This window comes from Hippopotamus amphibius, chromosome 17, assembly GCF_030028045.1.
Source record: "Hippopotamus amphibius kiboko isolate mHipAmp2 chromosome 17, mHipAmp2.hap2, whole genome shotgun sequence".
Taxonomy (NCBI): domain Eukaryota; kingdom Metazoa; phylum Chordata; class Mammalia; order Artiodactyla; family Hippopotamidae; genus Hippopotamus; species Hippopotamus amphibius.
Window position 1 is genome coordinate 12,332,080 of NC_080202.1, and position 18,413 is coordinate 12,350,492.

Genomic DNA, 18,413 nt, shown 5'->3' on the forward strand with positions numbered 1-18,413 from the left:
GCAGCAGCCAGTGCCCTGAGTCTCTTCCTATGGCCGATTTAAAGCAATTCACTGTCTGTGGGTGATCTAAGTCCTCTCACACCATAATTGCTCTCAAGTGGGCTTGTGAGTTTGTTTTGTTATTACTGCTCCTCTTCCCCACCCAGACCCCCACATCAGCCCTGGGGTCAAGATCAGGCCAATCCTAAGGAAACTGTTCACAGAGAACCGGCCAAGCTTATTAACGAGGGCCCGGCCGAGGCTTGTAAAGCCCCAGAGCTGCAGTAACACTGGCAACAGGGAGCCAAGGTCTGGCCTTTTATTTCTTAGTGGGGTTCTGCCTTCTGCCCACCGCTCCCCCTCCATGATGGCTGACCAGGCCTGCAGCAGCCCCCCAGGTAGATAGAATCACTCCCCGGCCCAGCACTGGCCTGGGGAAGGGATGACCAGAGTGCGATAGAGAAGCTACGGCACTGCTACCCCTCTGCCGCCTCCACACAGCTGGGGACCAATTCAAACGGGCTGGGGACCCAGGCATGGCTGAGCATGGGTTTCCAGAGGATCAGTCTGCAGGGTGGGGAGACATGGAGGTTTATCACGGAGACCCCACAACACCCCCCAAGATGCAGAGAACTTCCCACACAGCCACAGGCATGCGAATCCGTGCCAAGCGGCAGAGCCCTGAGTAAGGGGAGAGGGGGAAGGTCCTCACCTTGGGGTACAGGACAGGGTTGAATTTCAGCCCCACTGCATCATCACAGAAAGCCTAAGCAGGGAGAGAGAAACACACAGCTCAGGGACCATCCACGGAGAGCACCTGGGCTCCTCTGCCCGCCAAGGGAAAGAGCATCAGGGCAAGACCTGTGGGGCCAGGGGGCGTGGGGTCAGGTCCTGGCACTGCTGCTCACTCACGTGTGGTCAGGAGAGTCAAGGGACCTTCCTGGGGTTTCCAGGAAGTGAGGCCACCGAAGGTAGCCGGCACAGTTCTGCCTGTCATTCCTGCTCCCAGAGTGTGGGTCCAACCCAACCCAGCTGGCCATCCTTCTCACCCAGGATCCGAGAGGAGGGACGTGGGCCCCTCCACCGGCTGATGACTCTACCAGCTGATGACCTGAGGGGCCCCTCCATCTAGATCAACAGCCCAGCCATCCCTCAATCCAACTGCCCGCTGCTGTGAAGGCTCCCCAGCTGCCCCCACGCCCCCTTCCTCCTCTGAAGTCCTACACCACTCTCCAGCCCTGTCCCTCCACTGCCTCCTGAACTAGCTGTGAACTTGGGGGCAGAGACCGTGGATTATCCTGTTCCCTTGAGCAGCCTCAGCCGCGAGGACGAGATAGGCAAGGTGTAGGGGAAATGGGGGGGGGGATCTGCCAACAGCTCCCCCAACCCCATCCATGCAGTCAAGAGCCCAAGAGGACAATGGCCTTCCCCTCCCCAATGGCAGAGCCCACCCAGGACAAGCCTACGCCCCCATCCCAGAGGCCAGACCTGGCCTAAAAGAGGAAGCCACCTCCACTCGGTGTCAGCTTTTACCTTTGCAATCTGAGGCACGCTGGGCAACTTGCTCAGTCCAGCCAAGGGGATCCGCTCATGCACTGTCTTCACTTTGGACCTGCACACGTGGATAAGGATGAGAAAGGGGCGTCCACAGAAATGGAGTCAATGAGCAGGGTGGCTGAGATCACGCCAGGCCACAAGGCAGGTACTTGCTTCATGTCATCCCTGGGTCAGACCTGCCTCATCCCACCCACTGCGGCACTGGACGCTGCACTCAAATGGGAAAACGGAATCCTACTTAGGGACCCCACAGGAAATGGATACTCAAAGAACCTGCCTGGTACAGCGGACTGGGCCTGAAATACGGGAAATGCAAATAGCCACCTTCAAGTTCGACAATATTTTTTTGTTTCTTTGCGGGTTTTTTGTGTTCTCCTGAAGAATTGGGCAGAGCTGCGGGATATATTTGGGTCTGACATACAATTAAACCTTTATGAAAAGAAAAACTAATATTTGAAAATCTGGATTTACGCACAATATAAATGGGATGAAAGTTGCTTTATAAAGGGATTCACTATAAGACTCTAAATTTAGCCTGCTCCCATGATTCACTCAGCACATTATGAAAGTGTTAAATTCTACCGAATGCTTTTCTGCATCTGCTGAGACAATTATACAGTTTTTAATCTGTTAACCTGGTGGATCACATTTCTGTTGAGCTATCTTGCTTATGATGTATTTTTTTTTCATATCCTGCTGAATTTAATTTGTTGATATTTTATTTAGAGTTTCGTATCTATGGTCAATAGCAACACTGGCCTGTTTTATTTTCTTGTACTTTCCTTGTTAGGTTTTGATATCAAGGTGTTACTCCATTGCTGGGGAGCTTCTCATCTTTGAAATAGTTAGTGTATCATAGGGATTTTCTGTCCCTTAAAGGTTTGCTAAAACTTGTCTGTGAAATCTCTGGGCCTGCTGATTTTCGTTGGGGGGATACCTTTAGCTACCAATTCGGTTCTTTAATGGTGAATGTTAAGGTTTTCTACTACTTATGGAGTCAATTTTGGTAATTTGTGCTTTTTCCGATAAAATTATCCATCAAATGCATTGATATAAAGTTGTTTTTGGTATTCTCTTAAGACTTCGTTTCTATTTGTAGTAGTGTCCCTGCCTTCACCATGGAAATAGCATTTGTTTGTATCTTTTCTCTGTTTTCCTTAATCTGCACTTGCTGGGGGTTTAGTTTATCCATCTTTTCAAAGAGATAGCTTTTGGTTTTGTTTATTATCTCTATTCTTTTTTATTTTTGCTTTCTGCTTCACTAGCTTCTTCTTCCCTTTTTTATTTCTTTCCTTCTATTTTCTTTGGGTTTTTTTTCTACTATTCTTTTTCTAACATCCTGACCTGCATGCTTACACATTGAATCTTTCTTCTTTTTTACAAATGCATTTAAAACTATACATCTCTCCCTAAGTACCGCTTTAACTGTATCCCACACATTGATAGGTAGTATTTTCATTGTCACTTAGTTCTAAATATTTTGTCAGTTCTTTTGTGATTTTCCCTTCAGCCCATGAGTTATTTAAAAGGGTTTTCTTTATTTTTCTTACTTTCCAAATGTATGTGTTTTATCTTTCAGTATTTTAATTGTTGATTTCTAATTTAATTTTTGTCTATTCAGAGCATATAGCCTATATGATATTAATTATTTGCAATTTGCTGACTTGATACATGGACTTTTTTTTCATGTTCCATGTGAGCTTGAAAAGAATGCATTTTTTTTTCTTTTGTTGAGTTCAGGAATGTATGTTACAAGATCAAATTTGTTAACTGTGTTGTTCAAATCTACATCCTCACAATTTTTTGTCTGCTTGGTCCATCGGTATCTGAGAGATGTTACTGAAATCTTCCACTATAACTGAGGATTTGTCTACTTCTTATATTCCTATCAGTTTTTGCCTTCTTAAATTCAAGACTGTTACTAAGTACAAGTTCATGACTGTTAGATCTTCCAGGGGGACTGTTCTTTTGATCATCATGTAGGCTGAGGCTTCTGAGGGGTCCAGTAAAGGGCATCCTTCTCTGCCCAAGTTATGAACAAATACAGAGAAAAGAAATTAAAAGTAAGGCAGTTGGGAAATTAAGATAACTCCTTTGGCACTGATCAAGGCAAAGAGGAAGCACTTGAGCTTAGTGTGAAGGTACAACGGGTCTTCTAACTACCTCCCAGAGTTATCCACACCCACAGGCACCCACAGGCAGTGCTGGGCAGGGCCAAGCCTCCTTTCATGGGGTCTGCTCAGGTGGGACTTACAGTACAGGGAGCAGGGGAAACTCCTGAGGGCAGCTAGCTCCTAGAGGGAAAGGGAAAAGAACACAGCTTACTCTCATGGGGTTTTTTATTTCTAATTTATTTGTTTCAGCTTTAATCTTTGTTAATTCTTTCCTCTTACTTTAAGTAATAATATTGATAACAATAGCAGCTACCATTATTGAGTAGCTACAATGTATCAGGTTCTTGCACATAACATGCATTCAATAATTTTAAGGTGGATACTACCATCACCATTTCACAGATAAGGAAACTGAGGCACACAGAGGTTAGTTAGTAACAGCAACAACTTACAAACATTATCCATTCTTTTTGAATAAGGAACTATTTAAGGCAGTTAATTTCCTTCTAAGTATAGCTTTGGACATAACACATAAGCTTTTATATGTAATATTTTAAATGTCATTATTTTATAAATATTCTATAACTTCAGCTTTGATTTCTTCTTTGGCCCAACAGTTATTTAGGAAAGTGTTGAGATAGTCTATTTCTAAGTGGTTGAGTCTTTTAAACATTACTTTATTAATTTCTAGTTTTATTGTCAAATTGTAAACAAATATACCCAGCAAAGTATCTGATTTTTTAAATTTATTTAGATTTGCTTTATGGCTCAAAACTCTGGTTCCTAAATCTACTACTATCAAGAATGATCTGCCAGATTTTTTAAAATAGAAGTTGGGGGCTTCCCTGGTGGCACAGTGGTTAAGAATCTGCCTGCCAACGCAAGGGATACGGGTTTGAGCCTGGGCCGGGAAGATCCCACATGCCTCACAGCAACTAAGCTCTTGCACCATAACTACTGAGCCGGTGCTCTAGAGCCCACAAGCCACAACTATAAAAAAAGAAAGAAAAAAAAAATGGACATTTGGACTAACAATCCATTTTTTTTTTTAAAGGAGCAAAGTTTATGAACAGAAAGTTCACAGAAAATAAATACAAGTGATCCTTAAATATATGAAGAAATGCCCAACATAATTCAATAAAATTATTGTAAATTTAAACTACACTAAAATACCATTTTCATCTATCAGATTGGCAAAACTCCAAGTTCAAATTTATATAGATCCTACAGAAGACAATTTGGCAATATCCATTAAAATACAAATGCATTTCTATTTTGACCCAGCTATCTTAATTCTGAGAAATTATTTCAGTCCATACAAACTGACATTTGTACAGGGTTATCCATTGCAGCATTATTTGTGATACTAAAAGACTGACAATGGCCATTAATAGGGGATCTATTAAATAAATTATTTCACATTCATGTAATGGAATACTATGCAGCAGTAAAAGGAATTAAGAAACTCTTTATGTACTTATATGGAAAGAACTCTAGATATGTTGTTAAAATAAGCAAATTACAGAGCACTATATTCTATAGTATGCTAGAGAAATAAGGAGGAAATGGGAATATATGTAATTATTCATGTCTTTATATATCTTACATATTTATATTCAAATATATATGCATGTGTATGTTTTTTAATTAATTAATTTATTTATTTATTGGCTGCTTTGGGTCTTCATTGCTGCAATGGGCTTTCTCTACTTGTGGCAAGGGGGAACATTCCTCATTGTGGTGCATGGGCTCCTCATTTTGGTGGCTTCTCTTGTTGTGCAGCATGGGCTCTAGACACGCAGGCTTCAGCAGTTGAGGCATATGGGCTCAACAGTTGTGGCTCACAGGCTTAGTTGCTCCATAGCATGTGGGATCTTCCTAGGGCAGGGATCGAACCCATGTTCCCTGCATTGGCAGGCGGATTCTCAACCACTGTGCCACCAGGGAAGTCCCTGTATGTTTTTTAAATGTTTGGAGTCTAGAAGTCTAGGTTTTGTTTTAAAGCTCCAAGAGGATTCTGTTTAGCAGATCCACAGGAAGCCACCTATCTACCTTATAATTAATTTGTGTAAATATTCCACAGACGCTTGAAAAGAAGCAGGAATCTCCATGAGAGGATCAAAGTTTGAGAGCTACATATAGGTATAGACACATATAAAGATAAATATATATAATTGGCACAAATAATATTAATGAGATTACCCATACCCTCTCATTCCCTACCCTAGTTGATCTGTCAAGTGGTGCGAAGTATGTTAAAATCTACCACTACTATTGTATTCTGTCAATTTCTCCATATTTTAATCACTATATATTTGTGTATATATATATATATACACACACACATATATTATGTTAAAATATATACTATTGACAACAAAAAGGTTCATAAGATATCTTGGTTGTGGATTTTATCTTTCACAAATAGACAATAGCCCTCTTTGTCACACTGATTGTTTTGCCTTAAATTCTATTTTTCCATATTAATATTGCCAACTCTGCTTTCTTTTCAGATTTGATTGTTATGACTTTTTCTCAACACTTTTCTTTTTAAATATACAATTACTTTCTTGAATAAAGTTAATTGACTGATTGATTTTTGATTTTTGTTTTTTTGGAGGGATGACCCAAACTGAGAAGCTTTGCTATTTAATAGTGGAATTTAACTCATTTATATTTATTATACATCATCTATGTACTCAGACTTATTTCCATTATCATATTTATTTATTTATGATTCCTCTATTTTCTACCTTTTTCTATATGTGTATGTTTTCTTTGTCATCCTTTCTTATTTGAAATGTTCTCATTCTACCAGTGATTTTATATCCATGGAATATTAAATTTTCATCAAAATATGTCCAGCTATTAGTTTCCTTTCATTGATTTTTGTCTGATACTTGGTGAGTCATTTTGATCTGCAGATTTAAGTCCTCAATCAGCTTAAGAACATCCATTATCCACATGTTTAATTCCTGTTCATTACCCTCCATATTCATTATAATTTTGCTTATCATTTTAGACTTGCTGTGTTTTCCTTTGAATTATGTGACAGCTTCTTAAGCTTGTTCTCAATATTACTAACTGGGTTTTCCACAAAGCATATTCTGCTCTTTACTGTTTCTAATACCATTTAGAATTCTTTTGGGGCCATTTTTAGTCTTCTTACATTATTTCCTTAATTTAACCAGCACTTTCTTCATATCATTCTATTGCCTTATTTAATATTTTGTCTTTAAAACAGTTTATTTTTTCTAGAAGTTTGCTGAAAATACAAACTTAATAGGTATCTAAATTTTACTTGGCTTTATATAATAAATCCTTTTCAAAGCTTGGTTATTTCTCTACCTTCTAAATGCTAGGTTATGCTTTTTTAGATGCAGAATCTTTTCTTTCACCAAACTATGAGGTTTTTTTTTTCTCTCCTCCCCTTCTTTCTTTATATCCAAACTTGAAAAAGGAGAAATCTACTCAGGCTTGTTATTTCTCTCCAAATTGTGAGTAGATTCTCCTTGGCAACTCTTGAGGCACACACAGATGCTGTAAGAATACTCTCCTCAGATTTTAGGCTGGAGAGCTGGTTGTTATAAGACATCAATTAAATAATCCAGAAGCCTACAGGGAATGAGGAAGAAGCTGGGACAGGAGTCACTGCCAGCAGGGGAATTTCATCTCTGCATAATTTCTTCTTTGTGCCTGGTGAAGTTATTAGGCCATGGAGCCAATTTTTTTATGTCTGGTTTCCAATTTGGCCATCACTCTGAATACGATGTGATTACCCAACTTCCTAGCTGGTGAATGGCTTCTGTCTGCCACCCCACTCACTGGACTTCTATTTGGGAGAGCCACATTTGAGCCTGGGCTCAACCTTGGGCTCCCCAGGGCACTGACTTCAAATACTGCTGACCCAAAATAACAAAAGCAGTTCCATGTGGAAAGACCCCTGACTGTTCCAGGGCTCACCCTTACTTCTAAATAGCACAGAATTGTCCCCAATTCTCCAGTTTCATATATACCCACACTATATTGCTTTCTAAGGAAGAGGCACTGGGGTTCAACTCTCACTATCACCTACATTACAGTCCTAACTGCCCCACAGATTACCAAAAAAAAATAATAATAATCAAAGTGTGTTATGTGCCAGGTATCTTTCTCTCATTTTTAGTGCAGGTGCAGCATTTCTAATATAGTATTAGAAAAAGAGGGTTAGATTCTTGTGTTTAATTATCTTCTTACTCAGAAATTCTACCCAATCTGGGTCTGATTTTTTTTTTTTTATCTTTATTTTTTATTTTTTTGTGGGTCTGATTTTTATTAAGAAAAGAAGTAATTTTCTTTACAGAGGTTCACCTAGCTCAAAATCCTATTAGGAGATGGGGATCCAGGTATTACTCCCTCAGAAAATTGGCTCTCGCGATTTAATGGACTCTTCCTTGCCTTGCAAACATCATTTCTAGCCAGGTGAACCTCAGCAAAGAAAATTGCTTCCTTTCTTAATAAAAAGCAAATCAAAATTGGATGAGTGCTGACAACTTCCTTATACCAGCCCCTCCTCCTACCTCTCCCATAGCAAGGCTATGTGTCCCTGTCCATCCCATATTTGGGCAGAAAAAAAAATGTTATTGCTCTTTCCCAAATACCTTCAAGGACTTCCAATTAGATTCACAAATATGGACTGTGAGCTTGACAGGTTCACGGCACGCTGCTAAGCACCAGTGCTGGTCTTCCCAGCTTCTCCACCAGCCCACCAGGGACAGAGAGAAATAAAACAGACTCTCTGTGCTCCCATATGGTCCTGTGCAAATCACTAAAATAATACCTGTGCCATATATTAAAATCCTCTATGTTTCTCTCCACTAGACCATAAGCTTGCAGAGAACAAGGACCATCCCCCTGTCATTATTGCAAAGGAGGTTCTACAAAGCACACTGGTCAAATCAAACAGAAACCAGTTCCAGTTCCTGCCCTTGAGGAGGTCATAATCCAGAGAGAGGTCGCCAGCTTAGCTGTGAATCAGTGCTCCCGTTGTGACCATCATTCTGTCTTGGGGATCCCAGAATACACACAGATGCTCTGGGATCTATTTTCCCTGACTGGCTGCACACCAGAGGCAAACCCTCACCCAGGACAGTGTGGAGTTCCATCTCAGCAGCATGAGCCATCTTCCTCAGAGTCCCAGGCCCCCAAGAAAGGCAGCTGGGGGTATGGTCTAGGTGACCTTGAGACCAGATACCACTCTGACTCCTGCAATCAGCCAGCTGGCATAAACACCTGGTCTCCCTGCCTGGCAACTCAGACACAGCCCCAAGATTCCAGCCAGGTCTGTTTCCCCAGCACACCCAGACCAGACTGGTCAGACTGGTATTTCTGGGTCCCAGCCAGTAGAGGCGTGGCCTCCAACAGCACAGAAGCCCTACCTGAGAATGATCCGAAGGTACTCAATTCCCTCAGCCTCTTCACACTTGATGGACAGGAGCAAGTTCCCCAGACTGCTGCCGGTACAGTAGAAGTTTAGATGATCCTAGAGACAGAAATCAGGTGTTAGCGGGGAGGAGGGGACCCTCCAGACATGTTTCCCCAAATCACCTCCTTCACCAGGAGTCAGAAGCCCCATAGCAATGAGGAAAAAAAAGGATGCTGTGGTTGCCATTGGTGATGATGGGTGGAAGGGGGGAAGAGAAGAAGGAGAAGGGTCACCGTAATAGGTCCAATTGAGTCCTAGGATGTGCCAGGCACTGGGCTAAGGGCCTAATATCCCTTAATTCCCTTAAACCTGACTACAACTTTATGCAGGAGAAAACATCATCATCTCCATTTCACAGATGGTAAACCATGTTCAGAGCTGTTAACTATCCAGGCTCACACAGCTCATAGTGAAAGATCCAGGGTTCAAACCCACGTCTGTCTTGACCAAAGCGCAAGTTCTTCACCACAAGATACTGCGTCCAATTCCTTGCTCCCAGGACAACCTTCGCCAACTCAGACTATTTGTGGGAATAAAGTGAGGAGGAACCCTGGCACCTCCACCCAAAGGGAGCCAAGAAGTCCTCTGAACAGCGGGTCTCTCCCTGGCTCAGGGAGCCCATCCCAGACCTGCTGTATCAGGCTGGGGCCCTGGAATCTGAATTTTAACACATTCCCCAGAGGGTTCTGACACAGCTTCTAAGACTGCAAAGCTGCCTTAGGCTGGAGATTTCCAGAATCTGCCCTCGGGACTCCAGAACGTGGCAAGTCTGATGGGCAGAATATATTTAAAGAAATGTAGCTTTGTCATGTTCAAGCCATCAGAGGCTCACAGCACATCATCCAGTACAAGTACCCAGGGGGACCTGCTTGAATAAGGACACAAGAGACTTGTACTATTTTGATAGAAACAGACTTCCAAGGTGTGAGAACATATTTTTTCCTTCCACGCTCCTTCACCCCTCAACACTACCCATTCCATCACCTCCTAAAATATTTGTTGGGGGCGATCCCCACCGGGACCCATCACACCGAGAGCCTTCCAGGCTTCGGCACACCCTCTATCTCCCCCACCCCCACCCCCACCCAGAAGCAGAGCCAGTCAGACCTCTCCATCGAGGACAGAGGCAGGCAGCAAGGACAGGGGCCGGACTTGGAAGAGGAGAGACAGATAGAAAGGGGCACTGGAGGGGAACGCTGGGTTCCTGGGGCACCCCTCCAACCCTGCTCCGGCAGCTATTTTCACCCCAGGCTTCCTGGGCCTCACCTTCCCCAGGAAGTGCCTGCGATAGGCCCTGGCTTCACCCTTGCACTCGAGCTTGTAGCCAAACGTGCTGGGGCTGAGGTTGTCCTCTTCCTCATCCTCACAGACGCTGCTGCCCAGAGAGGTCGGCGTGCTCACGTTCTCAGGGTCCTCGATCCAATAGCCCCCAAACTGGGGCAGGACAACCAAGGGGTACGGGCCTCCCTTCTCCACAATCTGGAAACAGAGGGAGGGTCTTGCATTGCAGCCTGCCCTGGGTCTGCAGGAGGAGGGGAGGGGTGCCAGTGGGGGTACCCTCTAACCTCTGAACTGCTCCAAGGAGGGGATCCCATCTTTGAGGTCAAAAACAATAACATGAACCCCTCCTCTAAGCCCTACAACATCTCCGGCTTCCTGTAGTATCAGAGGTGCGAAGCTTGGATGAGTACCCCCGATTTATTTTTTTCAATTTTTATTTTATATTGGAATATAGTTGATTAACAATGTTGTGTTAGTTTCAGGTGTACAACAAAGTGATTCAGTTAGACATATACGTGTATCTATTCTTTTCCAAGTGCTTTTCCCGCTTAGGTTGTTACAGAATATTGAACAGAGCTCCCTGTGCTGTGCAGTAGGTCCCTGCTGGTTATCCACGTTAAACATAGCAGTGTGTACATGTCAATCCCAAACTCCCTGACTCTCCCTCCCTCCACCCGTGGGTACCCCCAATTTAAACAGGGAAAAGCTGAGCTCACAAAGGGAAAGATGGGAAGAGGCCTCAGGCCCTCAAGTCCCAGGGCCAGGGTTCTCTCCCACGTGGGGCGGGGCAGGGACCACCAACAGCATCACCATGAGCTCCCTGAGCCCCGCCCCACAGACAGGACCCAGAGCTGCAGTGCGGCCGGGGCGTCTCCTACCTCGTCGATGCTGGGGTAGGGAATGTAGTCGTCCTGCAAGACAAACCACACAATGTCCCCATTAGTCCCAGCAACGCCCATGAACCTTGACCACTGTTTCCATTCCCCTTTCCCAGATGGGGGAGGGAGTAGGCTGGGGGGGCCTGGCAGGCTGCACCAGGGCTTTGGGAGCCTCAGTGGGAAGAACACTGGACAGAATAAGAGCCTTGAGGCAGCTCTGGGGTCTGGCTTGAGTCCTTCCCCAAATTGACAGAACCTGAGTGCAAACCCTGCCAGCTGAAGATGCAGTATGCAAAGCACTGCGTCCCACACTCCTCGTGACCCAGCTTCTCACCCTGGGATGCTATAACAGGAAGATGACCTCTCGTCCCTCCCAGCCCCCTCCAGGAAAGGGATAAGCTGCACCCCCGGGCCTTGACAACGGAAGCTGAGGCTGAGAGCTGATGCCTCTGGAGTCTGGTGCATAGAGCCTGACAGCCCTACATGCTGCATGCGGTCCGTTCACAGGAGCGGGTGCAGAGAAGCCAGGCTGAGCCGCGAGCCTTGTCTCACCAAGGCCCCCACCCCAGCCCACCCTGAAGCTGCCCCAAAGACATCAAGCCGGGGTCCCCTGTGCTGCCCACTGTGCACCAGTCAACACAGCGCGGCCACTAAAGTGGCTCTTGGTGAAAGTCAGAGTTAGACAGTATACGATAGCAGACCCCAGCATGCCAGCTATGTCCCCTGCCTGTCACCCGCCCAGCCCACCTTGTTCTTCTGGGGTCCCGGCTTCTGCTCTTCAAGCTTGATCCCCTGCAGAAACAAGGAAAAGAGGAGCCGTGGAAAAGCAAAGGTCACAGAAGGCGCGCCAAACAGAGGAGTCTACCAGGAGCAGCTGCCCTAGCTGGGGGTTAGTGATAACAGCAGCAACAGCTGGCGTGTGCTGGGCCCTCACACCCTCAGGCCTCGCAGCAGCCTCAGGCAAGGCAGCAGGGCAGGGGGTTAAGAGCATGGACGCAAGTCGGATGACCGGGGCTCAAGTCCCAACACTGCCACTTACGACCTGATGACCTTGGGCAAGTCACAAAACCTCTCTGCAGCTCAGTGTTCCCATCTGTAAAATGGGAACGAAAATGGCACCTACTCTTGAGGTGAAGATTAAGTGTTGAGAACGTGTTAAGCCCTTGGAAGAGTGGTCCGTATATAGTAAAAGCTACAGATAGGCAGCATTTTCATTCTGGTGCTTAAATATCTCCACCAGGCTCTCTCAAAGCCAGCAGGTGAGGGGTGAGGTTGGGGGCCTGCATCCTGGGGTGTCGGCGCCCACAGGCGGGACCTCGCGCCACACCAGCTCCACTCCTTCCAGGTGGGAGGGCCCACAGGTGACAGGCAGGCCGCCTGGTCCTCACTCTCCCGCTGTCTTATTATCCACGACCCTTGACAAAGTTGAGCCTCTCGCAGCCTCCAGGGCTTCATCTGCGAAATGAAGATTCTAACACCCACCCTCCATCTCACAGATGTGTCACCGCAAGGGTCAAGACCACGACTGGGCCTGGATTAAAGGGGATCAGCTGCAGGTGCCTGGAAAATGCTCTTCCAGGGAGCAGGGCCTGGTCCAGCAGTCCTATAGTCACGTTCTGACTTAACTGGGTTTTGAGGGAGGGGGGCACATGGTGTTCCCAAGAGTATCTGAATAAATCCAACGAGGGTGTGAGACGCTGGGACGCACTGGGACACACGGGGAGGAACAGGTCCCCTCTAGGGAGAAGAGTGTCCAGAAGCAGCCTCTGCCTGATCATAGCAACACACATCAGGACCTTGACCTTCCCTAGCACTCCCTCTGTTGTCTCCTTTGAAGCCCTCAGCACCTACTGATGAATGAGGAAACTGAGGCCCAGGGAGGAGGTGGCTGGCCTAATGTCACACAGCTAGCAAGTGACAGCACATGGATTTGAAGCCGGGCTGTGCGTCTGCAAGCGATGGTCCTATCCTGCAGCCCTCGGAGCCCAGGACGCCGGCCCACGGGGTGGATTTACACTCGGGCTTCTCCGGAATCCGCTGGGCTGAGTCACCTGCAGCGTTGTTCGAGAGGGCGTGGGAGGGCCCCTCCCACAGGACAGGTGCTCCTCTCCTTTCCCCACACAGGGAGAAAACCACCTGAGTGGCCAGCAGACACTGTCCAGGGAGGCCGATGGGGCGGACGCGGATGGGGGTGATGTCAGGAGTTTGTTTAGTTTGTCCTGCATTAGTCATCCCTGCCTGGGAACAGCCCCTGGGCAGGAAAGCAAACCTCCTCCCGTGCCCTCCCCCCACGACAGAGCCACCGCCCAGCACTGGGTCCTTGGAAGAGCGGTCCGTATACAGTAAAAGCCATGGCTGAGCAGCATTTTCATTCAGGTGCTTAAATATCTCCGCCAGACTCTCTCGAGGCCAGCAGGTGATGGGTGAGGATGGGGGCCTGCATCTTGGGGTGTCGGCACCCGCATGCTGGACCTCCGTGTGTCATCCTTTGCAACAGGTATTCAGGTTATGCGCCCTCCCCCACCCCCGGTCATGAAGATGCTAAGACTCAGAGGGGTAGAGTGACTTGACCAAGGATACTCAGCTAGAAAGCGTCAGAGTCAGAACTTGAACCCAGGACCGAAGGGATCCAAAGCTTGTGCACTTGGCCCCTGTTGCTTCCCTGGGATGGTGGCCTTCTTCAAACCCCTAGACTCTCGGTCTGGGAGGTCAGGAGGCCTGGATCTTAGTTTCAGCTCTTCACAACTGTCAGCGTGCCCTGGACGCTTCGCTACTCTGAGGGTCGGTCTCCACGCCCGCAGCATGAGAGAGGGACCCACACTCAAGGACAGACTCCGGCCACACTTCACAGAAGCTGCTTCCCCATGTGAGTTTCATACACACAGAGAAGTTGGAAACTGTGGCCCCTCGGGGGCTGGGACCCAGTGGGTGGGTGGTAGAGGCCTAAGCACCGGGAAGTCTGATTTCAGCCGCCAGCAGTGTCAACGGAGATGAAATTGACCAACCGCCCTCGGGTGTCAGCCACCTGCCATGGAGACACAGAGGAAGCAACCAGACTGGGAATTCCCTGGCAGTCCAGTGGTCAAGACTCCACGCTTTCACTGCAGAGGGTGAGGGTTCAGTCCCTGGTCAGAGAACTAAGATCCCACAAGCTGTGTAGTGTGGCCACAAAAAAAACCCAAAAAACCAGACCCCTGTCTTTGACAGGCTCCCAATCCAGTTGAGAAGACAACCCAGCAGGCTTAAAACAAGAGAATAATGAGGCCGGTTAAGTGGGGCTGGATTCTGTGCCCAAACAGAGAAGCCCTTTGTGGGGGAGGATGGGGGCCCCAGCTAGTGGTGGGGGGGGTGAGTGGATTGTGGGAGCCACCAGGGGGAAGGCAGGGTGAGCTGCAAATTCCCCACCAGCTTGCCAGAGTGCAGGGATTCCATGGTTTCAGGTGAAAATCCCAGCTTGACTCCAATAAACTGAGCACTTAACTATACACCGCCTCCCACCACTCACTGTCAAGGCCGGTGCCCTCCCTGTTTCCACAACTTGACTGTAAGTTCCCTAAATGCATGCAAATCAGTTTGTAGTCCACACACTGCTGGGCCCACGGGGGGATTTCTAATAACTTGCTCGTGATAATGACACAACCACTAATAATAGTTTTCCCTCAAACAGTCCCTCCCCCTCCCCCGATTAGGGAGCCCTGGCTTTCCCATGAGGGCCACGCATGCTCACTTGCTGGTAGTGGCTGCCCTCTTGGCAGCTCCACCTGCATCTCAGGCCTGCTACAGGCACTCTATTTGCCTCTCCTCTTAGAGCTTCCAGACCATGGCTACAGAATCCTCCTTCCTGGAGCCTGTAGCATCTATTTAGGGTAAAGAGCACTGTAATATGGTGGCTAAGCCTTCCGGCTCTGAAGCTTACTAGCCCTGAGCCAGCGCTTTATTAAATATCTCTGTGCCTCAGTTTTCTCACCTGTGAAATGGGGATAATAATAATATACCTACTTCCTGTGGGCCTTGTCAGAAAGACATGAGATAATGCCTGTCAGTCTCTGAGCCCAGAGAAATACTTGAAATATGTGGGCTACTATCTTCTTCCCACCTGTATCTATTAAGCCTTCTGGACCTCTCCCCATATTCCCTAGGGCAGCAGTTCTCACCTGTGAGCCCTGACCCCTTGGCGACAGGTGATTATTAAGGACCCCCAAATCCACATTGAACATTGATTTCTGTGGGGTGCCTACCAAGTATTTACATATTTCTCATTTCATCCCAACAACCATGTAAGCGGGTACTTGCATTCTTATTTATAGACGTTGTGATATTGTGATTTATAATAAGAAATAAACATTTGGTCTTCATGCAATTCGAGGCACAGAGCTCCTAAAACCTTTGGAATTTCCTAGGTGATAAGAGCAATAAGATTATCTTTTGTTACAGCATAGGGACTTTTGTCCTCGATTCCTGAAATAGCTCCGGAGCCATAAAGTTGAAAGGAGTAGGGGAGGGGGGTGACTTCCCTGGCTGCCCAGTGGTTAGGGCTCTGTGCTTCCACTGCAGGGGGCACTGGTTCAATCCCTGGCTGGGGAACTAAGATCCCACAAGCCACACAATGCAGCCAATAAATTAACAAATAAAACATTCTCTCTTTTCAAAAAAAGTGAAAGGAGTGTCTTATTATTTATAAGTTTATGTTAATCAGGTAACTTTTGGGAAGCCCCTAAGGATGGGGGCTTGTTGCCAGGGGAACCAATCCTGATTTAGAGGGTGGGAACTCTCAGCCCCACCCTCACACCCAACCTCCAGAGAGGGCAGAGGGGCTGGAGATTCAATCAGTCGCCAATGGCCAATGATATAATCAATCGTGCCCCTGTAAAGAAGCCTCTGCAAAAACCCAAAAGGACAGGGTTTTGGGAACTTCCTGGTTGGTGACCATATGCTGTGCCCAAAGAAGGCATGGAAGCTTGCACCCCTTCCCACATACCTTGCCCTAGGCCATTCTTCCCTCTGGCAGTTCCAGAGTTATAGCTTTTTATAATAAACTGATAATCTAGTAAGTAAACAGTTTTCCTGAGTGCTGTGAGCCACTCTAGCAAATTAATCGAACCCAAGGAGGGGGTCGTGGGAACCTCTGATTTATAGCCGGTGAGTCACAAGCACAGGTGCACAACCTGGACTTGGGATTGCTGTTGAAGTCAGGGGAGGAGGGTGGTTTTGCGGGACTGAGCCCTTCACCTGTGAAATCTGACTCTATCTCCAGGAGACAGTGTCCGAATTGAGTGAGACTGTAGGGCACTCAGCTGGTGTCGCAGAATTGTTTAGTGTGGGGAAACTGCCACACATTTGGTGTCAGAGCGAGGTGAGAACAGCGCTGTGAGTAGACAGAAAACAGGAGCGAGAGGCTTCAAAAAGGGAAGGAACTAGCGCTAGCCCGTGTTAGATGCAGGATTTGAACTCAGGTCTGTCTCCCACTCCGCTGCTCAGCCTCCCAGACACGAGATGACTCCCCTAAGAAGGGGCTTCCCTTCCAACCCATTCCAGGAACAACAGACCCTCTCAAACCCTCCCCACATCCATCTGCCCTGCTGGCAGGTTCTGTTTATCTTCTCTCCATCCTTCAGGCAGGAGCCGTCCCAGAATTCTCTGTGCCGTTCACATGGAAATGGCCGCAGGTGGTCCAGGCCATAGGGACTGTGAGTTCTCTCTTCTCTGCCCTCCCTCCAAGGACCCGATTTTTGCCCGTGGGTTCTGCCTGGTGTTGAGGTCGCTGTAGCGCCCCCACCCGGGGCTTGGCTCCCCCACATTGAGGATGCTCACCTGCATTTTCTCCAGCATCTCGAAGAACTCCGCCGACTGAAAGACACAAAGAGGGCGGGGAGAGAAAGATGGGGTGTCAGCCAGGTCTGCTGAGAAAGCCTCCCTGCTGACTGTCTGGAAGCTCAATGCAGGGCATCCCCAGGGACAAAATTCATTTGGATCAAGAGAGAAGATAATTTGATTTTGCCTTTGCAGGGCTGGAGGGCCAGAACACCCCATACAATGAGAGGGGAAAAAAAGCATGCCTGGGCTGGCAACCGGCCCTGGGGAGAACAGTTACTTAGTCTCTGTCAAGAGGGAGGGGCCCCTGGGAAAAGCCAAGGTCTCCAAAATGCCTGTCGGCCCTGGGGTTCAGCCTCCAGCAGGATTCGTGTTCGGGATGTTTTCAACCCAACAGTGGGGCCAAGATGTCCCACACAAGTAGTTTTCCAACTTTTGTGGCAACACACAGCCCTTCTGTCTCCTCACAAAAGTTGCACTTAGAACTCCAACATACAAAACCAGTAAAAGCACAGCTGCTCTGGCCAAGGCAGCTGCGGGGGGCTTGAGCCCCTGGTGTGCCACCTCTGCCTGTCCCTGTCCCCTGTCCCCAAGGCACCTTCTGAGACCTGAGAACTTGGGAGCAAAGCCTGAAAACCACTGAACTGCAGCCTCCAGTGGCCTGGATGGGTTATTTTTAAAATCATAAACAACATAAGTCCACACTTTTAACCTACTTTGGTGCCACCTTTGTAAACTCCAAGTAAAACCAAAAGGAGAAAAACAAAGTGGAATGGAAGGGTGAGGGGCTGAAAGCGCTACCCTAACAAAACACAGGCAGAGGTTCCCCCACAAGTGTCCCCACTTCCCATTCTGTGAAAACAGCTACACTTTCTTGTCATACGATCGCTGCCCACATCTGGGCACTGGCAAGCCATGAGTTAATGAGCACCCAGAACAGACAGTCCCCAGATGAAGAGGAGACAAAAGAAAGCAGTGAAAAGGAAAAGCAGTGAAAAGGAAGCATGTCCTTGTTGCTTCTTCACGCAGAGGTAGGGCAGCCACCCTCCTTCCTCTGCAGGCACCAATGGGCCAGAACTGCCTGCGGCCCCCGTCACCCTCCACGTTCTCAGAAGAGAACCACCACGGAAAGGACCCTTGTGGAGTCACCTGCAGAGACCTGGCCCTGCTGCAGACTCCAAGTGACCTCCCCCAGGCTAAAACTGGCCCATCAGAGGCAAAGAGTCTCTGACCCGCCCCCCCCCGCCGCAGCAGTTCAGGTTCCAAAGTCTGGAAACCCCACTTGTGAATGTACAGGGTTGAGGACAAGCTTGGGTCACCCACACCAAC

At 47.5% G+C, this 18,413-nt stretch overlaps 1 protein-coding gene across 1 annotated transcript in view; it reads right to left on the minus strand.

The window, feature by feature from the left end:
* The window catches only part of RAP1GAP2 (RAP1 GTPase activating protein 2), a 177,522-nt gene that overhangs the window by 40,965 nt on the left and 118,144 nt on the right, over window positions 1-18,413 (minus strand). Inside the window, exons 4-10 of the mRNA XM_057715860.1 lie at window positions 17,085-17,120; window positions 12,021-12,065; window positions 11,274-11,306; window positions 10,381-10,593; window positions 9,068-9,171; window positions 1,513-1,591; window positions 692-745 (exon numbers count right to left, since the gene is read on the minus strand). Coding sequence (XP_057571843.1) covers window positions 692-745; window positions 1,513-1,591; window positions 9,068-9,171; window positions 10,381-10,593; window positions 11,274-11,306; window positions 12,021-12,065; window positions 17,085-17,120 — 564 coding nt within the window. The remainder of the gene's footprint in view (window positions 1-691; window positions 746-1,512; window positions 1,592-9,067; window positions 9,172-10,380; window positions 10,594-11,273; window positions 11,307-12,020; window positions 12,066-17,084; window positions 17,121-18,413) is intronic.